This window comes from Setaria viridis, chromosome 2, assembly GCF_005286985.2.
Source record: "Setaria viridis chromosome 2, Setaria_viridis_v4.0, whole genome shotgun sequence".
In the NCBI taxonomy this organism is placed as follows: Eukaryota; Viridiplantae; Streptophyta; class Magnoliopsida; order Poales; family Poaceae; genus Setaria; species Setaria viridis.
In genome coordinates, this window is record NC_048264.2 from 37,209,770 (window position 1) to 37,237,593 (window position 27,824).

At 46.8% G+C, this 27,824-nt stretch overlaps 3 protein-coding genes across 3 annotated transcripts; 2 read left to right on the forward strand and 1 right to left on the reverse strand.

The window, feature by feature from the left end:
• Nucleotides 1–1,667: 1,667 nt before the first annotated feature.
• On the forward strand, nucleotides 1,668–4,670 carry LOC117844672 (peptidyl-prolyl cis-trans isomerase CYP21-1). The gene is made up of 7 exons (XM_034725425.2): nucleotides 1,668–1,942; nucleotides 2,634–2,709; nucleotides 2,847–2,894; nucleotides 3,331–3,354; nucleotides 3,438–3,620; nucleotides 4,102–4,177; nucleotides 4,249–4,670. Exons 1-7 carry the CDS (start codon nucleotides 1,865–1,867, stop codon nucleotides 4,412–4,414), a joined length of 651 nt encoding a protein of 216 aa, XP_034581316.1. The 5' UTR covers nucleotides 1,668–1,864; the 3' UTR covers nucleotides 4,415–4,670.
• A 2,556-nt stretch (nucleotides 4,671–7,226) lies between these two features.
• On the reverse strand, nucleotides 7,227–9,484 carry LOC117844671 (ribonuclease 3). Its single transcript, XM_034725422.2, has 3 exons — nucleotides 9,324–9,484; nucleotides 8,341–8,502; nucleotides 7,227–8,199 (listed from the first exon to the last, which is right to left on the reverse strand). The coding sequence occupies exons 1-3, from the start codon at nucleotides 9,414–9,416 to the stop codon at nucleotides 7,705–7,707; spliced, it is 750 nt and encodes a 249-aa protein (XP_034581313.1). The 5' UTR covers nucleotides 9,417–9,484; the 3' UTR covers nucleotides 7,227–7,704.
• Nucleotides 9,485–20,202: 10,718 nt separating this feature from the next.
• Nucleotides 20,203–22,626, forward strand: LOC117846474 (ribonuclease 1). The gene is made up of 4 exons (XM_034727659.2): nucleotides 20,203–20,403; nucleotides 21,433–21,597; nucleotides 21,759–21,948; nucleotides 22,059–22,626. Exons 1-4 carry the CDS (start codon nucleotides 20,308–20,310, stop codon nucleotides 22,385–22,387), a joined length of 780 nt encoding a protein of 259 aa, XP_034583550.1. The 5' UTR covers nucleotides 20,203–20,307; the 3' UTR covers nucleotides 22,388–22,626.
• The last annotated feature ends 5,198 nt before the right edge of the window (nucleotides 22,627–27,824 follow it).

Consider the following 27,824-nt stretch of genomic DNA (forward strand, 5'->3'; position numbering starts at 1 on the left):
GGCACATGAAAGCGCCCGTGCCCAAGGGAAGCTGCGTACGGCGTTTTGATCCGAAAAAACAGAGTGCTCGGGCTCGGCCGCGTTAGACCTTGACGGCAGGAACGATGGCAACTGAGCAGATGCCGATACGTACGGTGCACATGGTCGAGGTGTGGTGTGCGGTCAGCTATCGGCATCGGCTTCCTGCTCAGCTGTAGCGGTAGCTACTAGCTAGGCTTGCACGCTCCTTATCAGATCCTCTGACATGTGATGCGTCGATAAGCCGCCTTCATTTTCGCCGTGCTCAGCCAGAGTATGTGTTTTCGGCGGCGAGGACAATCCCGACACGGCTCTGCAGCCTGGAGTTAACCGTCGTGACCTCAATCGACGCGCCGACCCGGTTTTCTTCCCGGTGGGAAAATGGCGTTCTCCTTGCACTGACAGGCACGCTGCTGCCGTTGCCGAGTGCTAGTCTCTGGCCGAAGCCGTGTTGTCTCTGGCCGTGAGTGAAGTCGCTCACGAGACCGAAAACCGCAGGACGGCGTGGTTGGTTGGTCCGGTAGCCGCGCAACCTGCAATCCTGCAGCCTGCTAGGTACAGTAGGCCTCACCGTCTGGTCGGCGCCGAAAAACTGCATGAGATGAGCGTCAGGAAGTGGTCCGTCGGGACAGGTCCAATAGGTCTCCGCTCTGCTTACGCGTCGGTCTGATCCGTTCAAACCGAGCGTGGTGTCCAGCTGGCCGGTGCTTCAAGTAATAGCACCATTGCCACAAATTTGAATTTCTGCACATTTTCAGATGTCAGAACCATGCGCCGTGGACCGTGGCTGCTGGAACCACAGAATTCTCCGCTGTCTGTTTGCTATGGAGCCAGGCGGACAAGGTGGACCATGCTCCAGCGATGGATTTTCTTGGACAAACGTGTTCCTCATGGTGCTCATTTTGAGCTTTACTGTGTGTGCCATCTCTGTCCAATCCCTGATTTTCCAGCAGATCATCGAGTTTGGACGTAGTAGCTGTATGCTTGCTGCATTTGGCAGCATGCAGGTCGTTGTTGTTGGAAATACGTGGCTAAAGTACAGTTCGGATTTTATTTGAAGGAAAAACATATAGATAAAAAAATGATGCAAGCATATAAAGGAGTCACAAGTCACGCGATTTTTCACGCAAAAATATACGTGGGCTGCGCGTGCGTTTAGCAACAGTCTCGTTCTCTCTCATATGCACCTATTTTGCATAGAGAGGAGGCTCCCATATTTAAATAAGGCAACCTATCCTTCAATTAGCAATATAGGAGTAAAGGTTGTGCATGCTTTGAAATTTTCAGAACCTAAATTCAACAGTTGTCTCGTGGGGCAGATGAATGCTACGAGCATTTTGTATCGCATCGTGGACGACACAGGTTAATGTATCCATCAAACAACCACCAATTGGTTGAGCCTTACGTCGCCAAAGAAAAGAAATGAGAGCTTTGCTGCTGCTACCCCGAACCTGGAGATTACACGAGGCCTAGACACGAGATACGAATCAGATTTGGGCTCTCGTCCTGCATGATCTCTCTTTACAGTATATACGTTGGGCCTAGATAAACTATTGGGGGCCCAAGAATTTCCGACGCAGCAGTCCACCCACCAAAAAAGAAATGGCATGCGAGGCCCGCTAGTCTGGAAAAAGAAAAGAAATTAAAGAAAGAGAATGAAGCCGAGGCCCGTTCTACCGGACTAGCGGAGCGAAGCCAGCCGGTGGGGCTTCTGGAAATCTGGTTCGGCGCCGATCTTGCTCGTCTCCGCCGTGGAACCCCCAAATCCCGAGCAACCTCTTCCGGATTCGCCAGGAGCTCGCGACGATTCTGATGAGGTAGAAGCCTGCGCCACCTGGGCCTCGCGATGCTGCGGAAGGTGGTCGTCGCCTTCCTCGCCTGCGCCGCAATTTATTTCTCCTTCTCCGCCTACTTCCGTCGTCAGGTGTGGCTTTCCGCTCTTATTCTTGTCCGTCTGGTCGGGTTGAGCCGTTAATTAGTCTAACTCTTGTGCGAACGTTCTTGGATTTTGAAGTCGGTTCGGGTTAATTATTGTTTTTAGTGGAATCGTGGCAGTGGGGTTGAGTTTTAGTGGATCTCTGTGTCAGGGTCGATTTGTCCCGTAGGGATTCGAGTTTTAGCCGCTCATAGTAGCATTTTGCAGTTTGGTTTCCGCAATTAGTATTCTCGTTGCCTTGTTAGTGTTCTTGTGCTGGCTGGACCATGTTACTGAGTAGAGTTATGCAGCTCACTTCCGCCATCAAATGTTTGTAGTGAAGAAGTAAAGAAATATGTGTAGTGCTGGTGCCCCCATGCTCTATTTTGCTGATGTCATTAGCATAATCGCTGAATCTTGTGAAACTACAGTTTTACTAGTGACTGCATACACACGGTGCAGGTTCCAGCGTCGCAAGTTAGAACTATCATGTATATTGATCCACCATTTTATTAATATTTTGGTACCTAGTTAGTGGAGCTCATGTTCATGTTTTGTCAGATTTTTGAATGATGCTTAACATCTGTATTGTTTTTGCCACAAGATTAGGGAGCTGCATTGTGGGTACTCAATGATAGTGCTGTGATGATTTTTAGGGATTGCACATGACTTATCCCTTCTCTTTTTCCCTGTTGCACAGAGCATTGCAGAGGTTCAGTTACCAGCAGTTACTCATAGGGTCTACCTAGATGTAGAAATTGATGGCCAACACATAGGTATATCTCAATTGATTCATCCTTCTCTGGGTGTTTCAATGGAAACTTTTGGTCACTAATAATCTGGTTACTTGCGTTGCTGCTTCATGTGTCACTCAGCTTAACTTAAATTACCTAATGCCCGATTTGCCTTGCAGGCAGAATTGTTATTGGTCTTTACGGGGAGGTTGTTCCGAAAACAGTTGGTATTCTTATGCTCTTTCTCCTTTTCCATCATGCTCATTTATTGATCTTGATTTTTAAAGATATGTGTGATTAGTTGCACGGTTGAGGGTCCTTGCACGTCAGTTGTGGACTTCTGACAGAGCATAGTCACATATTTCCAAGTTGCCCTTTATGTTGGTTATCATGCTACGTGTTCCAAAAGTTGGGATCATATATAAGAGAGCTGCTGTGAATAGTTTTTAAGTACGATCCAGTAGCTAACACACTTTCAGTTTTCATCGTTTCATTTTTATCTATGTTTTTTTATTGAATTTCTTTTTTGTGCTAAGAATGACCTCACTGTTTCACACTTCCAATTATCCTGCCAAAGTGAACTTCTTAGTAATGTATCCGAAGAAAAATATTCTTCATGAGTTATCGTTTGGCAACTAATTTTCTTTATTCTACATTCTGCAGAAAACTTTAGGGCCCTTTGCACAGGTACTCTCTTTCCATGACTTTTTTTTGTGCCATCAAAGTCCCACCTGAGCTGATTTTTCATATCCATTTATTCATCATTTCAGGTGAAAAAGGTGTTGGGTCCAATGGCAAACCTCTTCATTATAAAGGAACCCCATTCCATCGCATCATCCCTGGTTTCATGATTCAAGGTGGTGACATAGTTAGAGGTGATGGGAAAGGAAGTGAGTCGATATATGGAGGCATCTTCCCAGATGAGAATTTCACTGTAAAACATACTCATCCAGGTCAGGTTGTTTGGCTAGTATTTGCATTGTCCAGTTTGCATGAAGCTTTTATTTATGAGTATCCACTAAGTTTCTGTTTTATTTTCAAGGAAAACTACCATTATTTTCTTCAGTGTTGATCACACCATATTAAAGAATCAGCAACTTCGAAGAATAAGGAAGTCAATGACATTTTAGATTTACAACAGGGACTAAAAGAGTGGTTTGATTCACTATGTAGTTACAATGTAGCTCAAAAAGACTGTATAGCTGCATCTTCTGAGTTATTTGTCAGCACCAAATGCTACCATTCCAGTGTTTTTCCTGTTGTTTTACTTCTGTTATTATATTTCTTTCATCCTTATCTGTAGGGGCTCTTACATAGGTGCCACTCACTAATCACTAGACACTAAATTTGGCTAAAGCTTGAGTATTTGTTTGAGCTTCTGACAAGCATCTGTCTGAGAAGTCTTCAGAATATCCCTGCCTCATGGTCTTGCAGGCGTTGTTGCTATGGCGAATTCTGGACTTGACTCCAATGGATCCCAGTTTTACATTACTACAATCAAGACAAGCTGGTAAGTTCTCTGTTGCACCACATCTCGCAATTAACCTAGAAGCTACAACTCCTGAAACGGTAATTTTGTAGGTTGGATGGGGAGCATGTTGTCTTCGGCAGGGTGATCCAGGGAATGGATACCGTGTACGCCATTGAAGGGGGTGCTGGCACTTACAACGGCAAGCCGAGGAAGAAGGTTGTAATCACTGACTCTGGTGAGATACCCAAGGAGAAATGGGGTGATCAGGAAGCGTAGATTCCCTGCTTGCCCTGTTCCATGTACTGCGCAACGGCAAGCTTCTTTTTGACCTGCTTTGTGCTACAGTCCACTCGTGGCGTCAAAAATGGTGTATATTGTAGGCAGTTTATAGCCACTCCCATTGACGCTGATCGGTTAGTTTGTGATGCTGCAGGGTGAGAACACACACGTCTTTCAAAAAATGTTTTAGCCTGCTCTAACTGCTACCTTGATGGGGTTTTCTGCTGTTACACAGGAATTACGTTTCTGGTGACTTGATTTTTTTTTTGAGTGAATTCCTTCATTGCCGCTGAAATTTATATGGATCCCTTAATGACATTGAATTTTTCTACTTCCCTTGCCACTATTTTAAATTCGCATTCCCTTGGTTGCCATTTCCGTTAGAATCTGTTAGCTTGCCGTTAGGCTGGTAGTCACTGTCGTTGTCGGCCATGTGCCTCGCCCTAGGCGCCGTGATCCGGCCATCCGGGAGCTAATGACCATGGGGCAACAGTCCGCGTCGACACACCAGGAGCTCGCCGTTCTCCCAGTTGCCGCTGCGTCCTCCACCCGCCGGTGCGCGCTCGATCCCAGCTACCACGCCCCGTCCGTTGTCTCGACCTCACACGGCCCCAGCCCCGCTGGCTCTGCCTGCCGCGCATCCGTCTCCGCCCATATCCTTGGACTGCTGTGTCCCCCTGCTTGTCCTCAGTTTTGACTGCGCCATTCTTCTGCTTTGCTCAAGGCTTCAATTCTGGCAAGCATCACGGAGGGGAGAACTCCTATCCTACAGCAAGCACTCGATTTTCCCACCCGTTTCTCCGCGAGCACCTCGGACTCCAGCACGGCGTCTTGCTGACAATCCGGACACTAAGGAGTTTAATTGAGGCAAGACACACTCGATCCGGGAGGGGATAGTGCCAATTTTGGATAGATGACCCCAATTCGAATTGATTTGACAGGTTACGGCATTGATTTGTTGGGGACCCGGCGCTGGTCTCGCCAGCAGTGGTGGAGCGGTTCGCCGGCCTCTGGTCGATGCTCGCGGACATGATGCTCGCATGGAGTATACTGCGCCCGTACCTCCGGCGCCAGGTGCTCCTAGACCGCCTCGACGGCAGCTTCCCCTACGCCGCCACGCGCGTCGTCTCGCGGAGCACCTGGACCGCTACCTCACAGTCGCCGAGTATGACGCCGGCGAGGGGATGAGGCGCGGGGACGCATACGAGCAGGCCCAAGCGTATCTCGCCCACAGGTGGCCGGTGCGTGGGCCGAGCGCGCGCGACAGCGGGCCCTCTGTCGCTTTGTGCTCAGCCTGGGCAGCGGCTCGCCTGAGGCTGCCCCAGCTGATACGTCACCGACTCACCGGCTGGGAAGGATAACGGAGGGGCGGTTGCGGGGTCCAACTGTCAGCGAGTTAAGCTAACAGCATTTAACAGAAATGGCAACCAAGGAAATGCAAATCTAAAATAGTGGCAACGAAGAAAAGTAGAAAATTTCAATGGCGTTGAGGGATCCATATAAATTTCAGTGGCAATGAGAAAATTCACTCTTTTTTTTTTACCCAGTTTATTAAGGCATCATGCCACGCACCGATGCACAGGCGTTTGTATGTTATATTGACATCAACGAAAGAAATCATAGCTCAGGGTTGTACGCCTCGGCGGTTGCCGGCCGGCAGGCCGCTCCGGCGCGGCGGCGCTCCTCCACCCTCAGCACGCATGGTACTTTTCTCTTCCTTCCGGGCTTTCCGACGAGTCTGGCTGGACGCTGGACGGACGACTGCGCCTCGCCATCCACACCGTGAGAGCAGGATTGCAGGCGGAGAGGGAGGAGCTCCGGAAGGCACTAGGATCGGTTGGGCTATTTAGCTATTGGGCTTACAAGTTTCAGTGCTACGGCCCAACTGCTACTTCACTTACTAGGTCTACTTCCTGCCTGCCTCGACCTGGCCGGCTGGCCCAACAGCAGCACACAGTCATTTTCTACCTCCGAGCTCAACAGCCATTCTTCATGCATGCATGGTGCCACAAGGTGGCTAAAAATTGGAGAGGGGGCCTGATTTTCCTTGTCCGGCAGCCTGTAGGAGGGGCTCGAGCCCCCTAGCCCCTGTTGGATCCGTTCACCAACTCCTACCACTCGTCTTTCAATTTCTTTTTAACATTTTGAATGTGCTAATTTAATATTTTATTGGAAATCAGGTGTATTTTCATATTTTTTACAACTGATTTAACAATTACTTGGATCGGACACGGAGGAGAAGAGAGAGAAGGGAGAAAAGGAAGAAGGGAGAAGAGAGCCCACCTCACATGTTGGGCACACTGTCACGTCATGCGAAATAAAACCTCTTAAAGATTCACTCTGCATAGTATTGGATAGTTTAGGGTGCAGGATATATGGTTTTGTAGTTGGAGGGGAAAAAGTCGGAAAGTGTGAAAAAATAGTTAATGTGTGTGTTAATTAGACTTTTCCTAAAATAATAACGCGAGCGAGTCTGGCATAATATAGTCAAAAAGGTGGTGCTTGGTTTGTTGCCACAAGCAGCCACGCCAGTGCGGTGCCTCCACCAAATTTGTACTTTTGCTCAGTTGATGACGAATTCGTGGCTGCCATGGGTTTTCTCCGTTATTTTTGCCGCCGCAAATATAGTGCTGTTTTTTGGCGCCCATGTTAGGCGTCGCCACATCTGCTACGTAGTGTGTTGTGGCTGGAATCCAAACACGCCCTTGTCCTTGGTAGCTCGATTCAGAATTAGATTAGACGCAATCCGATCACCAACGAGCTAGCAGTACCCTCAGGTACCTCGGATCAAACACAACACGATCCATCGTAGCATATAACACTCTTGTATAGTTACTATTACACATGTAGTACGTGCGATCTGAACGATCTTACTTATGTCACATATACTCCCTCCGTCCCAAATTACTATTTATTTTGGCTTTTCTAGATACACACCTTTTCATAGGCACCTAGATATATATTTATATCTAGGTATATACTAAAAATGATGTATTTAGAAAAGTTAAAATGAATAATAATTTGGAACGAAGGAAGTACATGAGATGGATTATTTACTAGGGCGACAACAAAAAAAGGCAGCGGCTTATTCTCACCGAGAGCAATAGGCACACGGTGCTCTTCTCCGTCGGCCGATTTGACGAGAGTACATTAATAAACTCCATCAGAAAGCACGATACGGTAGTTTATATTCCACGACCACCTCCTGCACGCTTGCTTGCAGGCACGAATGCGCTTGCAAGCAAGCAAGCTGGCGCTTGGAAGTTGGAATCCACCCGGTCCGCTCATCAGTTCAGCATGGTCTCCGTGGGGAGCAGGATCCTGGAGTCGAAGGCGGCGGCGGTGGAGTTGAGCATCCAGGTGTAGAAGGGGTGGAAGACGACGGCGTCGGGGCAGCTGAGCGTCGCCGGCAGCTTGGGGCACTCGATGAATGACTTGCCGTCCGTGCTCGCGCAGAGGTAAATCTCGTACAGCTGCTTCTTCCCGAAGGGCCCGTCCTTGCACTGCAGCCCCGGCGCGACGCCGAGCTTCTTGGTGATGGCCGACTTGATCTTCGCCGTGGCGTAGAGCTTGTAGTCCGGCTTGATGCCCTGGTCGGCCAGCGCGGCGAGGATGCCCGCCTGCGTCCTCAGGCCGAGGGCGGCCTTGAAGTAGTCCAGCTGCGCCAGGCCCGAGCAGACGCCGTAGCTGTTCCACTCGCTCTTCCAGGTGTTCATGCCGTCGGTGGGCGGGCACTTGATGTTGCTCCAGTAGTGGTTGATGCCGTTCTCAATCTTGTTCATCTGACCGGTCGACCGATCGATCGATGCATGGGATGAGCATGATATCGTGTGAGATAAATTAAAGCTAGGTAGGGGTTTGCAAGCATGGATAATTAAGGGCCGGGGGTTTAATTTAGAGAATCGAAGATGTGAGTAGTTAACCTTGCGGTTGTCGAAGGGTGCACCGTTCCTGCACCTGACGATGGGCTTGTTAATGGACAGGTCGAAGGTTTGGAAGCTCTTCACGAAGAAATCCTCCGCCGGGTAGCCGTACTTGGGCACGCAGCAGCCGTTGTCGCTGTCCTCGCAGTATGCTCCAGGCCACTGCATGCACAGAAACGATCCATCGATTCAGCTTGGGAAACGGCAATGGTTTCGTCCCTGGCCTAGCTTCCTGATAACGCATGTATTACTGCTCCATGCATGTATTTTCTACACGTTCATTTTGGCCTGAAAATTCAATTATTACTTATTAGTATAGGACAAACAGTTTCTTTCACGTGTCATAATTCATAATCGATCCATCCGTCATTCACGTCTCTGGCCCCATGAGCGCGACAGAATGGTCCTTGGTTCATAGCTAGTGGTACTATGACGTTGGTCGGGCAATAATTGTGAAGGCCGGTAGCTTTAAAGTTTGCTTATACTTTGTCACGGATCATGATTATTATGTTGAATTATACATGTCCATGCTTACTGTGTGTTTTTTTCTATGACGACACACGGTCACTGTGTTATTCTGATCTTATATATGTTCAAAAGATTTGGAACTTCGACTTACTGAAGCATTCTTCTTTGGCTCAAAGATAGCTGAAAACAAAAGGCACACTGACAATTTAATTTTGCTTAGTAATTCAGCTGTGACAGTATGCATGTACAAAATGTATGAAATATCAGACATGCAAAAGCGTGGTTAGTGGTGTGTGCGCTTCACCTTGTAATTGCAAGAAAAATATAGTACAACAGAAAATTATCTAGCATTGTAATATTGTGATTGTAGATAATTATTCTGGCAATAAACATTAAGGAAGATATATATAGTTTCATGCATAGAGCACTTATGTCGTGTACAATCATCAGAATTAGCAATATTAGTATATTGTAAACCATGTGCAGAAAATTAAGCGTTTGAAAAAGGTTCATACCATGAGGATAAGGTAAAAGAAATCAAAGGGCACCGCATTGGCAGCAGCCAGTAAGCCAAGGATGAGGCTCAACACAATTGTTCTACGTGCCATCTCTACTGCTATTTTTTTTTTGCACCGGGAAAACACTGTTTGCTGCTGGCTGGCTGTCCAAGCGATCCTGCAGGAGGTATTTATAGTCAGGAGGTCAGTGCTACAGGGCCGGAGCAGAGCAACATCCTCCATAGAAGTCGATCTCATATGGAACGCTCCAATAAATTTTTCTCATTGTTTATCTTCCTTGAATGTAATCGAGCATCCTCTTACACAAATATTTAATATTTAATTTGTTTCATTGCATCACAAGACATGTTTGTCCCCTAGCATAGTCCTAGAATAATGGAGGCAGGGGAGAAACTATTCAGTGAGAAACAGATTAAATATAAGTAGTATACCAACTGGTGCTCCCGCGTATGCTAATAGTTTCGAGAGACATAAGTATTATGAATTTATAAGAAAATAGAACTCATAACCAGTGGCGGAGCTTGCACAAAAACTGAGAGGGGGCCAATAACAGAGGAGATTAGCATACATACAGTGTTTAAATAGTCAAATTAGCTGTTCCTTGAAGCATGTTTTAGAGGTCATTAATTGGACCTTCTATGGGCCTTGGAGATGTTGCAAATCACTGTTGTACTTCACTGTATCCACTACATTTTCAATAATTGATTGTGGGAGAAGAACATCGGAGATGTGTCGCTTGGTGGTAGCATAAACTGGTGAATGGTGACAATGCCTTTAGTCTGTGTGCAAGTATTGACTGCTTTGATCCTAGGTACTTTGAAGGAGATGTGCTCTTTAATTTGTGATGTTTGTGTGTCGTATAGGGCACCGTAGAAAAAGTCATGCATGTTATATCCCTGAACCCTCTCCCAAACCATAGAAAAAGAGAAGTTTCCAATATGATATACTCCAGATCCAAATCTAGGCCTAGCAAACATAATATCTAGAAATAATTGTGTAATATTGTATTCTTGCCTCGAAAATATCGTTTAGCACGGTCAAAGCTCGTCATCATGCAAAACCAAAGGATAGGAGCAATGAGTTGAGATTGAGTAGTAGCATGCATGGACCTATAGCGAGTAGAGGGCCGAGTACGAGTACGGCAGCTAGAGTAGAGACAACAATGGACGTGCCTTCTTTGGCACCTACGGTAGAGATCGGAGGTATTTGGCCCCCAAAAGGGATTGGGGTCTCAGATCCTTGGGAAATCACTCTTCTTAATACCCCCCCTATTCTCCCTTCATCCGAAACTGCCGTAACTTGGGCTCATCATGCTATGCTCTGAAAAGTAGTAAAGTCGAAGTGAACCTCTATTTAGGTGAGGTAGAGTGACCACAACTAGATGCGGGTGGAGAAGAAAATATCTTTGTGTTGTCCTAGTAAGCATTGGTGCTAGGAAAGTACATATGTTTATGACGAAGAATGATCCGTTGAGTGGAGCGGTTTAGACATGCATACAACAAGGTGGCATGAATATATAGGATTACATCACAACGTGATAGCAGGGTTAGATGCGAATGAAGATGACACAAATGCGTGGGTCAAAGAATCACCAATGAAGACCTTCCAATGATCTATTTTCTTTGTAATCTCAAGCCTTTAGGTCGAAGTCACCCTGTGTAATTGAGGGTGATTGAGATGGTATATTGTACATGCCGCTCTTTTTTTTCTCACATCAGCTTATTTTTTTTTACAATTTTATGCAGGAGAAAGGTGACACTTCTCGTTGTGAATATTATATTATGTCACATCATATATAAATACAAGGCCCTGTCGGCTTTACTCATCGGATTGTATCAAACATATCAACGCACGTGTCCATTTGGACCTTTCACGTAATCTCACAAAATAATGTTGAATGCGACACTGAAAGGTGCTGCTCGGGAAGATGCATGGTCCAGCTCACCTGTATTTTACGTCTTACTTCATACGAACAATTTGGGGCTAGATATCTAGTCATCATCGTCTCTTCTGCGTTGTTGCATCGAGGTGCATTATTTCCTTGCGTTCGCCCATATATTTTGAAACTGAAAGTTAATATTCTCTCAGGCTATGCTGAGGTCCATGAAGCCCATCTATGTCGAGAAACCGACCATATCCGTTCACTTCCATTTGGTATTTTGTCAGTCGACATTTCACAGTTAATAACCACACTACGCCAGAAACAGTTTCTAGCTTAGGATTGGTGAGCGTATTGCTAAAGTGATGCCAGAAGTAGAGAGAGATAGCATTGGAGCGTCGCTTCTCACACCGCAACCAGCAATGCTTGTGCCAGAAACTTTGGGAGTTGCGCCGGTGCCAACTTCAAAGAAAACTATTTTTCTTTCCCTGCTCACAAGAGTGAAGGTCATGGAAAGGAGGAAGGAAGATGACGGTGAAAGGACATTGCTGGTCTTTTAATTAGCTTTGTGGGTCCCATGGAGTGAAGTTGCGCACACAGGGCTTCGATTCCCACTGACAATGATGGGTCCCAGTCATTTTTCTGGCTTCACTCCATGCTGTGGAGGGCCTTAGAAATGTCGAAATGACACATTCTAGTACCGATTCCTCGACGCCGGTTACCGGTTCATGTAAGACCCTATGGGGAGTGTTAAAGTTTAATAGGGTGTGTTGTGTTAAACTTTGAGAGGATGTTAAACTTTAATATTGGGGTGTTTGGATGGGCTGTTAAACTTTAACATATTTGCTAAAAAATGACACAATTACTTCTCAATTAATGTTCTTAATGGTTGCCTAATACCCCTGTGTGCTTCCCGTTTCCTACGGCGCCAAGTCCTGACGTTGAGTTTTAGCGCCAAGTCGTGGAACGGTTGCTGTTGCTGCTCATACGTTTGGTTTTTTTTTCTCATTCGACCAAATCAAAGAACTGAAGGAGAAAAGACATTCAAATTATTTGCATTGTCCTATAAACACGATACAACATAAAAAATACACAAAGGTTGTCAGTATCATTACAACACAACCATACAAATAATCTACGATTTGTTGTACAAACCATTAGCTAATTCATCACGAAATACATTCATATTACAGTTTTCGTCCTCTGCTTGGGTATTCGTCGCATGTCCTTTATAGTTTGGCACTTCGGCCACGGGAACGTAATTTTCATCCCGATCGCACGTACCGAAGGCCCTATCGCCATATCATTCTCTCGAATAAAATTATGAATTGCCATGCATGCTACTATTATTTTGCTTTGTTTGTGCATTGGAAAATTTGGTATACCCAACAAAATTCTCTACTTCATCTTCAACACTCCAAAGGACCTCTAGATAACATTTCTAAGGGACGAATGTGCGTAATTAAAAGTCTCTTTCATACCTCTTTGCATTGGGCCACTCCGAAACTCCGGTAGATGGTACTTCGTACCCTTGTAGGGTGCAAGATAACCCGGATGGTTTGGATATCCTGAGTCAACTAGGTAAAATTTGCCTACAAATGAAGACAATTTCATGAGGTTAATAAAGTTGGTACGATTTATTGTACAAATGAAGACAATGCAAGTATAGAAAGAAGTGTACCTGCAGAGGATGCGGAAACTTTTCACCATATTTGGTTACAACATCACTGAAGACTCTCATATCATGAACCGAACCAGGCCATCCATTAACAACAAATGTAAACCTCGTGTCGAAATCACAAATAGCCAGCACATTCTATGTGGTATATCCATGTCTTTCGGTGTGCTGAACCACCTTATCATTTGGCACCACAACTGGTACATGCATCCCATCTATAGCTCCTATACAATTGTTGAAGTATGGGGCAAAATGAGGGTTTTTAAATCTTTGGTGCACGGTCTTAAATTCTGGGTCCTTTGGCTTACTAATATCCACTACTAGCTTAAGAACACTACACAAAACACTATCGAATGTATGGCTTATTGTTTCTAAGGATCTTTCAAACCGGCCCTCAACTTGTCTAAGTGATTGGGGGTGCGCCAATTATCCAAAGGAACATTCCTAAAGCCTCCATCGTTGATATTCCTCTAGTTGCCCTCAACCCATAGGTGTTGACCAACAAGTCATGCAGCTGATGAAATAATAGGTTTGACATCCTAAACATGTTGTAGCAAGAGGTACTGCTAGACAGTGTTTCCTGTACCCATTCTATACTCGATACAGTAGCAACCCTCTTTGGAGCTTTGTCCATGTATGTATCATAGTACGTACCAATCATGATTGCAGCCTTTAAGATGTCCTGAGTCCTTTTACGATGATACTGTCTCATCTTCATGAAAGTACGAATCTCTTTTGAAAAGTCTTCATCAGATTCACTTGAAGAATGCTCATCACCATCCTAAGTCAGCAAACGAAAATATGTTAGCCATCAACCTTTACAAAAGAACAGATTCATTTCAAACAGGCACAAATGTAGCATATTCAATCCATAATTATACCAAACAGGCACAAATGTAGCAAATTCAATCCATAATTATAACAAATAGTCACATATTGTTCAAACAGCCATGCTTAGTACATAAAGGAACTATAATTTTTCAAACAGCCACATTCACTACTTAGGATAACTAGCTACTGCTAACTCATTGATACTGGTAGCAAGAGTCTCCCCCACATTTCTGAATATGTTATCATTAGTATCTTCAGAGGTAGTCAACTTATCAACTAGAGTGGTCATCATCTTCATCAAAGGGCTTTTGGATTTCTTTCCAAGACTAGTGGTAGTGGACTTGGTGCTGTTGCTACTTCCCCTCTTCCTACTGTTATTGCTGACTTGGCTGCCCTCAAATTCATTAAAAAACCTATCTGGACCATATGCATCTTCTTCCTGTACATCTTCACCATCTTGTTCTTCTTCCTCTTCAAATCCAGGCACATAAGAGGTAGACCCGTCCACTACAATATCATGAAACATCTCCTCTAGGTGATCAATGTAATCTGGAATACCATGCTAAAATTTCTTACATTCGCTATATCTGCCCTGCAAATGGATTTTGAGGTTATACAGGAATGCACATAAAGTGACTGCAAACTGCATGCAAATTTAGTGAATGCCCCTCACCTTGGTGTTTTTTTCACCACCAATCTGGGGCATATATAGACCCAGAAGGAATGCAAAGTTTTCAGTTGATTAATTCTGTTCCTGAACTGGGACTTGTGATGTTTCAATCCAGTGGCCATTTAGTATTTGTCAACAACTATCTTGAAACCTCTTGCAAACATGGTGCCTTTGTGATAGTTGCCTGCTCTAATTTGCTCAACCCATAAATTGCACAACAAACTGGTATTTGGTTCTGTCCATTGTGCCTTGTCAGTTCTTATATAGTGAATAATAGAAACATAGAAAACCCATCACACACTGAAGAGGTTACAACAATGCACATTATCAAAGTCTGAAACTAACCATCACAAACTGAACAAAATTCATGTTTCTAACTAACCACAACAAACTGAACAGATGAACCATGACATTGCCTTGAAGCAGCCACACATTTTAACCATTTAATCTTTCTGACTATCAACAACTAAGCAGACACACATTGTAACCATTTCATCATTGTAACCATCAAATTTAACCATTCAAAACTCTGAACAGATCAACCATAAAAAAGAGGATGAGTATAAAAACTAACCTTGGAGGTGGGGAAAACAACTTCGACATTCTGTGCAACACCATCTTGTTCGTCAACATCAACCCAATCCTCTCCACCAAAGGGCACTGTATCATCAGCACTGGCTGTTCCTCCAAAACCACCGGAATGTCTTTCGCGGCCACAGGGACGTCCTCCGCTGCTGCCGGCACCGTCGGGCAACGAACCAATGAAGAGAGACCTCGTCGCAGACACTTTGCTGGTGCCTCCACGGCTACCGCCGGCGTCTCTGCTGCCGCCTCCTCCTCTTCCTCCATTGCGAGGCACGCGTAAGCTGAGGGTACGACTGTCATGGCCCCAGGGTGCTCCCCGAAGCATCTCGGTGTAGGAGTTGAGGTCGGGGAATTCTTCGGCCTGCGAGTTGAGATCCAGGGCTTGCAAACCCTCATGAGGAGCTTCAGAAGATTCCGCCTATGAGAAGAAGTCGAAGCCGCCAACGGGGAAAGGTGGATCTGCGTGGGAGAAAAGGTCTTGCAATCCATCATCGCCGTGCCCGTCCATGAGCCCCGGGGAAGGGTTTAGGGCAACACGGTGCACTCCTGGCGGCCTGATGCCGTGGATCTGGGACGCGGTGGGGAGGAAACGAAGAAGGGCGGGAGGGGAGTTCCTGGTGGTGGGGCGGGGATGTCGGCGGGGGGAGGCGACGAGAGGGAAAGAACGGGGAGAGGGATGGCGGGAGGGGATGACTTGCGGGCGGGATGGATGGCTGGCGGGAGGAGATGGCGGCGGGTGGGGAGGAAGTGATGCGAGAGGGGAGGATGCAGAACATATGCGGGAGGGGAGGATGCGCAGGCGGCAGGTAGGAGAGAGAGGGGGGCAACCAGGGAATATGTGGGGAGGGGATCACTTTTAACACCTTTAGCAAGTTTTAACACCCCTCCATGTGTTTATAAAAAATGAGGTGTTAAACTTTAACACTACTATTTTAACACAAGTGTTTGGCAGCCAATGTGTTAAAAGGATATTAAAAGGGGTTAACACCCCTATCAAACAGGGCCTAATTTGACCACGTGCTGGAATTTAAATTCATTTCTAGCGTCCAGTTTTCTCTGGCGTAGTGAGCTGGGGTTGATAGGGTAGTGTACTACTCCTATAATCCTATCTCTGATGTGTGGAGAAGAATTTTGCAGGTGGTAGCTAAAATAAAATTTCAGCATATACATTACCACATATATATCACAAGAACCTTATTTGGTTAGTTCACTTGTCTTCGTCTGTTGTCTCATCACATATATAATTACATACCTACATAGCCGTACTTGATTAATAAGTGGTTCACTAGTGGTCAGGAATTCAGCATGCAGCATGCTAGCTAGTATGCTGACGTGGCCATAGTTGAGCGTGTCATATATCTGTGAAGGTTACATTTTTCTTGAAACAAAATTAATTCTCTGGTCCCTGAGATACACTACCTCTGTGACTTTGTATGTAGGCAGGCACTATAATAATTTTTTTTGTCTATATAGCAAACTGGTCGTTGTCTAAGAGAAACAAGAAACCTTTTTAATTGTTATTTTTTCCTTCACTCAAGAACCGACGCGGCAGCACGCAGGCGGAGAGCGACGACGACGTACTCCTACGTGAAAGTGAAACGGGGAAATTAAACGGAGCATATATATGCGTGGACGGCTGGACGCGCGCGAGTCGTTGCCGCATGCACCAACGTAACGCCGAGCTGTTTGACAAAGCACCGGATGGCAACTCGACGGATCGGGAGGGAGGGCAATAATTCTACGTGTGGGGACAGGGACCACGCCATCGATGGCGCCGGGGCAGCACGCTCCATCAGCCGCGTCGTCTTATCGGAGCCTATCGGAGATTCGACGGAGCTGCTCGGCTCGCCGGACGAGATGACAGAACAAGTGACGCTCTAGCTAGTTATTACGCGCGGTTGGAGTTTTCGCATGGCACCAAGGGCTCTCTGGACAGGGACTGCGGCCTGTAGGTTCTGTTTCTCGCTAGGAACCAGGGGAACTCTGCCAAACGGCCGGGCAGCCTTTCGTTTCCGGCTAGTAGAGAAACGGCTAGAGGGCGAATCAATTCTACGTATTATTGGATTTTGCTATTTATCTGTCGCCAGTTTTTTTTAAGAAAATCTGTCGAGTTTTTTTTTTCAAAAGTCTTCATTCCATGTTGCAAATATTATGCTTCGATGTTTCAAAATATTTCGTGATATTAGGGGAGAACATATGGCAAATTTTCATGATATTACAGATGCTATTTACTATATTTCAAGCATTGTTCTTGCATATTACGTGGTACTTCATGTTTCAACCACATGCAACATGAGAAGATAATAACTGTAACATTAGAAAATAACATATGCAATATCATAAAATTCGACAGATTTTACAAAAAATGTCAACAGATAGATAGGCGCTCCTCTGCCGTACAATCCGTCCTGAATTCCAAACCACCCGCAGCGCGAAAGAGTGGCATAAAATAATTCTGATATGGCTCCCAGCTGCACATCGTAAAGAAGTGGAATCATAAAAATTTTCATCAAATCATGTAGGCGTAGTTAGTAGCCCCTGTCCACAACGTTCCAGCAACGGGAAGACACGTCGAGCGTAAGGATGATGGCGCTATACGACTGCGGTACAACGGAGGTGCCATCATATCCCTAAACAACAAGCAGATCCCAACAATATAGCTTCATATCTCCAGTAGCAACGTTCTTGCATGGTGACAACCCGCTTCGGCAGCACACAGATGATGGCAACATCATCTTGATGTCCGCCTACAGACACAAAGCACATCATTATTTGCCATCAAAATGATTCCAATCTGAATAGTAGGCAACCAAAAACAATACTATATGATTTCACAATCGAATGCAAAGCAATAAGAAAAAAAGATTTGATTTTGCATTCGAATGAAAAGCGCAAAACACAGAGAGGGAACGAGAGAGTGCCCAATGCCACAGTCGAGTAGTCGACAGCCAGATGATGTGCGACTTCCCGCTTTAGCATCCCATTTCTTAATGACCGTGCTCACTTCAAGCTCCACATCTAGATCCTTCACGCCATACAGAGAACCACGGGCTCTTTTCGAGTCCCGGCGGTTGGAGCAGGCGGAGGCGGGCGGCGCGATAAGGAGCGGAGGGACCGCCAGATGACGCCCGAAGTTTCCGGAGCAAGACCCAAACTGATGATCCGATGGACGATATCAATTGAGCTTGAGATCTGACGGTCGTGAAATACTGGTGACGTGTCCCAATGCGCGATCGGGAATTGTCCGCTGGTTTCGTCACGTAGAGATTTATCGCTCGCTTCTGCTTCTGCTGCGGCTGTTGCTGCAGCTTGCAGCTAATGCAGTTCCAGCTAAAAAATAACTGCACAATCTTATCTTGAGATATAAAAAATTGTAAAATAATTCTCACCCGCATGCTAGCTGCAGCTGCTATTGGCATTCTGTTGCAGCCATAGCCGTAGCACAGCTGCAGTCAACTGATCCGATCAGGCTCAAGATCCGTGCATTAATTTATGTTATATATGTTGAGGCTAGTATCATGTGAAGTAGAGTTGTGAGGCTACTGGATGGTAATGTGTCATCTAGTGTTTAGATTGCGTCCACTGCGTGCATATGGAATTGAACGGATTACACTTTTTATACTATATTTCTAAAAAATAGCTATAGTAACATTCATATAAGACATATACGTCTACAAACTATAACCACAGCATGAGGAGGAGGAACATTCAAAAGTGATCTCTAGGTGCTTTAGTCCACCGTGTATTTGCGTTGCCTTACTTGTACACAGTAGTAGTAGCATCTAGGTAATTTGAATGTTGCTTCCCAAAACTGTTGGGGTTCGAAATCTTTATAATTTTGTTGATAGCTACACGGTGGATAGAAATTGGGAAGGACTAGGTCTGTACCCGTGTATTGATATGGGCATTACAAATTATAGAGCAATAGCATTTCAAATTTACTGACCACTTTAATATAAATAAATCTTATAGAAAATTAGTTAAATTTGATTTGGAGTTTGAGGCACATATGTAATTCATATAATTTATTTTATGACGCATATATAACATTTCATAGCTATTGCCACTGTGGTGGTGGTGTTCATGCGTAATGTAAAAGCGACGATGGACCCCCTCGGTAAGGATGCCTCCAGCATTGTCGGGGCAGACATCACCGTTGCCTCCGAACGTGCCAGCCACGCCCTTCTTCTCATTTGTTCTTCCGTTGCACTTAGTCTTATTGTGCGTGTTCGACTAACTCTTATTCAAAAACCTCTTCTCTTTAGAGACCTCATTGCAGAGATCGAGTGCGTGTAAGTCACGCAAGACCCATTGCGAGTCACACTGTCCATGCGGGATAGTCTACATGTTGCGAGCCGTGCTGTATTAGTTAACGAACTATTGCCACAGTCACCAAAACTGGATTGGACTAGAAGCTAAGCTAAAGCTTTTAAAAAAATCGGAGAGATTAAGTAAAAAAATAGTTTAAGGAGTTATCAAGACTTTGTTCATAGTTTAGGTGAATAATTTAGATTTTTTAAATAAAAGTTATAAAAACAAAAAAAAATCATCACACGCGATAGGAGGGGTCCGCGGCAGGACGATCCCAGCGACGCGGCGGGCGTGGTGACGGTCGCGTCGTTTTGGCGCACGTTTCATATCGGATGGCCGGACGGTGGTTGCCACACTGCCACGTCCTCCTGTCGCGTAGTGACGTTTACGCCGTGATACTGTGGTGGTTGGGGCCTGAGCTGGCCATGCAAGAAGACGAGACGAATGGCTCACAAAGCGCCGCATTCATGCGCTAGCTGCTAGCTGCATGTGCCATGTGCTGCAGTGCGGTACGCGTCTTCAAACGCCTCTCTGGCTTTTTCCGTGGAAGTAATATCTTCAGTTGCATTAGCGATAACCTGAGCAGCGCCACAGTACGTGGTGTTATAAAAGGAGATCAAAATCGATGTCTGGCCAGTTCCTCGAAAAGACAACTAGTGTCTCAATCAGTGTTCTCACTTGCTCCAAACTGTTATTTTGCAACCTACCGTTTTCAGGTGCTTAACAGCCTAAGTGTCATCACTGAACGAATTACTTGGTTGTTTTCATCAATCATTGTACTGTACCGCGGCCACATGCTGGCAGTGGATGAGAGGGACACAATTTATACAGTATACCCACAAATTAAATACAAAATGCATGGGAAAGAAAAAGAAATGAGGACTCCTGGGGCCTCTCTCATCTGCCTATAAAAGGACCCACGAGAGGCGGCCTTGCTCAAAGAGCCACTCAGTCATTGAGGCGATCTGTGATCGAGTTCCTCTTGTGTCTCCAGAGAATAGTAGCGTGAGAACGAGGGTTTTTCAATATGGCGTCCAGGATCGCACTCCTGTGCCTTCTTGGCTTGCTGGTAGCATCACCTGCTATTGCTGACTCCGGCATCTACTACCAGCTTGAATTGATGGTATGGACATGGAGCTATATATATATATATTTCTTCATATACTATGCACCATTTTATACTGTTATTAGGTCTACAGTCTACTCCATCCGTTCCAAATTATAAATCATTTTGATCTTTTTAGATTCATATATAATAATATCTATTAACCTAGAAAAACTAAAACGACCTTTAATTTGGAATGGATGGAATACTATATAAAGTAATTAAGATCAGCGCAACATCTATATATCTATACAGGAAATGCACGATAAATTCTTCCTAAAACTTGTGCCCTGCTAACTAATAAGAAGTGGAAATTACCTTCATGGATATGGACTAGATCGTGCTAAAATATGTAACAAGTGAAATGAACGAGAACAACTCAGGAGATGTGCAATGATAAGGGTACTGAACACGTACGTCACGGACCACCGGCACGTTTTGTCCGATCCGGACGCTATGATTAGACTGGTGAGGCAAGTTATCGCACTGCCCCATTGTCTTCACGGCCAATGGGCATATTTGGCTTCACCTGCTAAAGTTTAGCGCCTGTCATATCAGATGTTTGATACTAATCAGGAGTATTAAATTTAGGTTAATGACAAAACTAATTGCATAGATGGAGTCTAATTCGCGAGACGAATCTATTAAGCCTAATTAGTCCATGATTTGACAATGTGGTGCTACGGTAACCATTTGCTAATGATGGATTAATTAGCCTTAATAGATTCGTCTCGCGAATTAGCCTAGGGGTTCTGCAATTAGTTTTATAATTAGCTCATATTTAGTCTTTCTAATTAGCATCCGAATATCCGATGTAACACGGCTAAAGTTTAGCACCTGGTATCCAAACACCCTCAACATAATGGATGATGTAAGACAGAAGAGAACGATCGCTTTTGTCTTGTAGGAACTTGCATTGGTTACTCTCGATCGTTCATGGGCTAAACGATCGCGCACTCTCTGCTAACATGATGACTAGATGAGCGCAGTGGCCAGTGATTTTCCTGTTCAACTCTTGTAATGCATGCATGGTGTTCATGGACGCAGTGGCCAGGGGCGTACTGCGAGCAGAGCAGCGCCGGATGCTGCAAGCCGACGACCAGCGCCAAGCCGGCGCGCGACTTCTTCATCTCGGGCTTCACCGTCTACAACGCAACGACCGACGCTCCGGTGAACCGCTGCAGCAACAAAGCTCCTTTCGACCCTAACGAGGTATACAACCTACAATTTGAAACGGATGGAATATATAAGACTCTCGCTTGAGCTCGCCAAACATACATACCATGGAGTACATATATCTGTATCTCGTAATTCACGTTTGTGACAATGTCTTTGACTCTTTGTGCTATGCTACGCGTACAATACATTGGCAGATTACGGACATCCCAGGCCTGAAGCAGTACTGGAGCAACATCAAGTGCCCCAGCAACAACGGCCAGGGCGGCTGGAAGAACGCCTGGAAGATGTCCGGCGCCTGCTCCGGCCTCAAGGAGAAGGACTTCTTCGAGAAAGCCCTCGAGTTCCGCAGCCGGCTCAACCCTCTCGTTCGCCTCCAGAAAAACGGTACGTGAACATATATAGAACTGAGTTTCATGCACGAGTGTTCGAAATCGGATGACCACCAAATGACACATGCGTACTGTTTTTGATGGCTTATTATGATTAATTTGCAGGTATCCAGCCGGACTTCGAGCTGTACAGCTTGAAGAAGATCAAGAAGGTGTTCCAGTCGGGCATCAACGCGACGCCGCTGGTCCAGTGCAGCATGGGCCCCTTCAACAAGTACATGCTGTACAAGCTCTACTTCTGCGCGACGGAGCAGGGCACGTTCATCGACTGCCCCGTGGCGCCCAAGTACACCTGCTCGGCGGAGATCCTCTTCCACCCTTTCAAGAGGTGGATGCTCCAGCAGCTCCAGGGGGAGGACGCCGAGTTTGCCGCCGCGGCCGACGGCGACGACCAGGACGCCTTCGTGCTGCCCGGCGTGGCCATGGATATATAACCGATGGATCGATCGGAAGCATATGCGTGTCGTCGAGGAGAGACCCCACCTGATCTCCGATCCATCCAGATCGTCTTTCAATTCGTGAGTTTGCGTTTCGGTGGCGTACGCGTGCATGGAATAATGTCGTTGTTCCTGCTCCCCCGAGCAAACAACAACGCAGTGTAGTAATATGTGAAAATAATTAAACACTGAGACGTACGAAGACAATAATGGTACGGTGATCTCCTCCTCTTCTACGACGAGTTCCTTCTATTCCTACTCATCAGGGAAGATGTGGCCGTGTTTATCTAGCTCTTCTGCTTTGCGCCGCCTCACCAAGCTCACTGCCCGCAGCGTCGCCGCATGGCCACATCCCACATCTTAAATTCGGTGGTTCAATAACATAAATATGGTCCCCTGGTCCCGCAAAATTACGTTGACTGCCGCTTAAATTCTACGTTGATTTGCATCAATATTCTTCATGCTGTGTTATATATTATAAAAGAGATCCTTCCTAATCAAGTGACAATTTGCTGTACTGAGAATTGGTGAAGGGATATATCACGCCATTCCTTATCTCTTGTAAAATTTAATAAAATACTTGCAAACTTTTTAGGCCTAGCGAAAATAAATAGAATCTACACATATTCATTGCTAAATTGCCATCCATGAAGATGACATAAAGTTGTAGATTTCGTTTACATTCACTAATAAAAAAAAGCTTGTTATAAATTTTACTAGAGATACAATACTAGGGAAATGGCTTCTGTACCGGTTGGGAATCCGCCTTTAGTACCGGTTGCGCAACCGGTATTACTAGTTCGGTACTAAAGGGTCAAATAACTGATACTAAAACGTATTGAAAAATAAAAAAAATGAAATCTGACCTGGGCCCCGCCGCCCCCACCCTCCTCTCGACGGCTGTAACAACCTTGGTTTAATCAGCCGAGTTAATCTCCAGACAAATCCCAAATCTGCAGTCTCTATCAGCCCGACCCCTGAAAAACCTAGCAAAATCGCACCAACCCAGCAAACGGCGGCTCTGCTCTAAGTCTCAAAACCAGTGTTCCTCCAAATCTTGGAGCTGTGGGAGAGCCAGAGACAGGATGGTGGACCCTAAACCAGATCCCACGGATCTCTCGAGTCAGACGCGCCAGAGCCCGTGTGCGCCCCGCTTTAGAGCCTCTCCGCCGCGTGGCTCAACCTCCCCGACGAGCGCCGCCTCGCCCAGTCGCCGGCCGCGACAAGATAGATCAGCGCTCCTCCTTCCCAATCGCACGCGGAAGCCCCTGCAGCCCTTTCCGCCTCGCCTCGCCTCGTCTCGCTTGCACCCTCGCCGGCCGCGCCAAGGCGTCCTGTCGCCGCTGCGATAGAGGATTTGTCGCTGTCGCGCCAGACCGCCTCGCCTCCTGCGCTCATCATCTCGCCCGGATCCCCAGCCGCGCGCCCCGATGCCTTCCGGCTTTTCTGTCTCCCCCACAGTCGCGCTGCCCACGCGCGCGCTCCACGACGATACCGCCCTCGCCAACCACGACTCCGACAGAGACAACTCCTTTTTCCACCTCGCCAGTAACGTGCCCCGGCAAAGCCGCTGATCTGCGCTTGCTAGCGTCGCCGCTCGCCCTGTCACCTCGCCTGTTGCGACCTCGCTTGCAGTGCGTTTCCTTCCTTCCTGTCACACGCTAGGCGAGTCGCCGCACCCCATCCGCCGCTTGACGCGACCAGATCATGCTCGCCCTTGCCAACCCTTCATCCCGGCAAAACCGCGCCTGCACCAGCCCTGTCTCCAGTGCCCAATGACCAAAGACCCTGTCCGTGAAGCTCCGCTTCGCTGGCCAATGGAGGCGCCGCCCAATCGCCACCACGGCAGAGCACTCCATACTTTTCGACCTGATCTTCGCGCTGCTCGAACTCTTTCTCTTCCGCGCAGCTATAAAAGGGAGTACCCAAGCCTCTACCGGAGTTTCCTTCGCCATCGCTGCCTCGCCGCACCTTACTCTGCTCGCACTTGAGCGCTGCCGCTTAAGCTCTTAAGGAACCCCCTTCCGCTCAAACCCACTTTTCCCAACCCACCAGCCGCCTGTTTCCTCCGCACGGTGCTAGAGCTTGCTTGTTGTCCACAAAAAGCACCGCCGCCGCTTGAGCACTGCCGAACCCCGCCGCCACCCAAGCCTTAGCGCCTAAAGTCCTTCCGCCTAAGTCTATTCCTTCCCAACCCCAAGACTTCGCCAATAGGCCTAAAGGTAAGCTGCTGACCCCTTTCCGGTTCACCCGACCCCTTTTTCCGTCTCGCCTGACCCTGTCTGTTTTGCCAACCCTGTCTGTTTCGCCGACCCTTATCCGCTTCGCCCGAGGGCTCGGCTGTATCTTTTTCTTTGACCCGAGGGTATCTGTGTAAAATTTCGGGGACTTCTCTGTGATAAATCTGAGGACCCCGGTACAGTTATTCCTTAGGTCTGAGAGTCGGATCATAAGTTTCTCCCAACCTGACCCTTTCATCTTGTTCTCTATCGTCTGAAGCTTGGACTTCCACACCTTTTCTTGTAGCTTTGCTGCAAGTTTCTGAGCTAAAGCGTGCAAGTGTTGTTGAAATAACCGTCTAAATGTTTAACCCCTGCATTTGCATTCCGTGTAGAACTAAATCTCGCCAACGACACCTACGAGCTGCATCCGGTGCCAGAAGACGGAGCAGTAGCTGAGCCGCCGACCGCAGGAGCAGAAGCAGAAGCCGCAGAGGACAAGTTTGCTTCCGTCCCACTCGAAGGCAAGCCCCGGAGCATGACCCCAACTTTCTAAACTTGCACATGCCTTCTCTCGTATGTATGTGCATTTACGTTATAGGAGTTATTTGAAGCCATAGATGCATGACTTAGTTCCCTTGATTTGACCACTAGTCTGATAAGTCCGAGTAGTTGCAACGCTTAATAGGACTCGGTAAAAGTCGAGTGATTTCCTGTCCCTCGCGAGTTATAGGAGTTGGTTGTTCTCCTTCTGGTTACAACTATGAGGACGGTGGACGGGGCAGGGCCTGGTGAACTCTTTTGGTGGTCGGTGGATCGCCCTGTCTGTCTACTTGAATTTGTTTAAGGTCTGACAGTGGTGGTGTTCGTGATCAAGTGTTTGAAAGTACTAATCTCATACCTAGTATGGGATGGGGAAGCCTAGTACCTGATTGAACCTGGACGTGAGCGGTTCGATCCACTGTCTCTGGAACAGAGTTTCCCCTGCGGCCGCATGTGGTGGCAAGTGTGGTTACAGAACGGCAGAGGCTGGGTCTGCGGAACATTGCACCAAGAGAAGTGGGCCCGACACGGGTCAGGGGATTGATGGGGACGGCCGATACAGGAAGCGACCCTCGGTGGTGCGCAGATGTCGTGAGATTAGATTCGCCATGCATGGTTAATAAATTCGAATCGATTCGTCTGCCTCTCACAGTTTGAGACTGCTTGATTGCTATGCTACACTGAGTAAAGATGGAACAGGATGATTATATGAACTTGATGTTTGAGTTTTATATATATATATATAGGCGCGCGCGCACACACACACATATTGTTTGGAACTGTGTTTGCTTAGCATAAGTCGCAAAAATAGGCTGGTTGATGAACTTAGAACCGGAGCTAAAATATTGAAAGTAAGGACCTACTATAGTTGCTCTTGGTAAAACAAACCCCTCAGCTAAAGAGCTTTGCATGTCTAGAAGTGGTGGAGTAGTTTTTCCACCGGTCGGTTAAGTCTTGTCGAGCTTAGAAGCTCAGCCTTGTTGTGGCATCTCTTTTCAGGTGAAGTTGAAGCTTCTGAGTGTGCTGCTGTTGGTATTTGGCCGCCCCAGCTTCCTCCTGGGTGGACGGTCGAGTGGGATCCCTACTCGGACGGTGAGAAGAGGGATCATTGATGTCCTGATCGACCTCATCAGGGACATCCGACCCGACGTTAGCTTCCGTTATTCGGTTTATCTTTCCGCTACTTTTGAACCTTGTAAAACTCTGATTTTCAAACCAATGTGTAATAAATCGTTGAACTGTTTATTTGATCTGTTATATTCTCTGGAACCACTCACCTTCATGTGAGCTATACTAACTCCGTCCTGTCTAAGTGGTTTTATCGGATGAAATCCGACAGATCATCGAATTAACTTGATTAAGCCATGTAATTCGCGTATTAGGCGACTTAACCATGCCTTAGCTAAGTTAATCCGAGGTGCTCCGCCACAGACGGCCCCCACCACCCCCGCCCCCCGCCCCGCCGCCCCCGCACGGCCCCCGCCGCCGCCCTCCCTCCCGCCACCCACCGCCCTCCGCCATCCCGACGGACCCCGCCGTCCCCGCACCTCCGCCCTGCAGTCGCCCCCTGCCCTCCCGCCCATCACCCTCCCACCCCGCCGCCGTTCCCGCCGCCCTCCGCCCTCCCGATGGCCCCCGCTGCCCCCACCCCCGCCCCTCCCCCGCCGCCACCCCCCACCGCCCCTGCTGCCCTCCCGGCTCCCGCCGCCCCGCTTGCCCACCTGCCCACCGTCGCCCGCCACCCGCCTCACCTCGTCCCGCCCGAGAGGAGGAGAGGAAGCTAAGGGTCGGGTGAGGAAGCTAAAGCTGAGAGAGAGAGAGAGGAGAGAGAGATAGAGGGGGGGACGGATGGATGGATGGATAAGAAGCAGTGGAAGGCGGCGGGTGGAGCACTTTAGTACCGGGTGGAGCTCCCGGTACTAAAGTGCTTGAGGGCCTTTAGTAAAAGGCCCAGCCTCTAGTACCGAGGGTCACGGGGGGCATCTCGGGAACTATCCGTTAGGCCCGGTACTAATGCTCACATTAGCATTAGTACTGGACCAATACACAACCGATACTGAGCCTCGGGACGAATGGTAAGTTTTCCAGTAGTGACAGATGGTGATAGCAATGATATATTATCTCACAAAATTTCATTTCTAAAATCAACTTAATTAAAAAAAGTTTTTACAAGTAAGCTAATCTTTTTGGTGATCATGTTATAAATGGATAATTTTTTTAAAAAAAAGCTCCTACAATGAGTAGATCCATGTCTCAGTGAGTTTTTTTTTTAAAAAAACCCTATCGGATACGATGGTAGTTTTCCTGAACATATTGGTGATGTTTTTGACCCATTTTTCTTCTTAGGACACAAAACCAACCCTAGTTGGTTGTATAAAATGCGCCCTCTATACTCGCTTTGTCCCAAAATAGGTGATCTTTTGGAGTTCAAAATTTGCCCCACAAAAGAGCACGTCTGTAGGTTTTAGACCAGCTTAAGTGGAACGCGCGCATTAACTTTGGCAACCTTCATGAGTCATGAGCTTATTGGCAGCCAAACAAGCCTTCCTCCCATTTGGGTACTGAGTTAATTAAGTACATGTATAATAAAATGGCTCAAAGAATCCATAAGCCATCTTAGCTATCAAAGCCAACTAAACAAATTAATTAGGAGCATGTAGGACAGTTTGCTT

Bases quoted from the DNA above. Each gene is read 5' to 3' on its own strand.
- LOC117844671 (XM_034725422.2), bottom strand. From the start codon at position 9,416: ATGGCACGTAGAACAATTGTGTTGAGCCTCATCCTTGGCTTACTGGCT. The intron at 8,503-9,323 runs GTATGAACCTTT...CTGTGCATGCAG, and splicing joins TCTTTTACCTTATCCTCATG to TGGCCTGGAGCATACTGCGA. The intron at 8,200-8,340 runs GTTAACTACTCA...TCGACCGGTCAG, and splicing joins CACCCTTCGACAACCGCAAG to ATGAACAAGATTGAGAACGG.
- LOC117844672 (XM_034725425.2), top strand. From the start codon at position 1,865: ATGCTGCGGAAGGTGGTCGTCGCCTTCCTCGCCTGCGCCGCAATTTAT. The intron at 2,710-2,846 runs GTATATCTCAAT...TTTGCCTTGCAG, and splicing joins AATTGATGGCCAACACATAG to GCAGAATTGTTATTGGTCTT. The intron at 2,895-3,330 runs GTATTCTTATGC...TACATTCTGCAG, and splicing joins GGTTGTTCCGAAAACAGTTG to AAAACTTTAGGGCCCTTTGC.
- LOC117846474 (XM_034727659.2), top strand. From the start codon at position 20,308: ATGGCGTCCAGGATCGCACTCCTGTGCCTTCTTGGCTTGCTGGTAGCA. The intron at 20,404-21,432 runs GTATGGACATGG...TCATGGACGCAG, and splicing joins ACTACCAGCTTGAATTGATG to TGGCCAGGGGCGTACTGCGA. The intron at 21,598-21,758 runs GTATACAACCTA...ATACATTGGCAG, and splicing joins CTCCTTTCGACCCTAACGAG to ATTACGGACATCCCAGGCCT.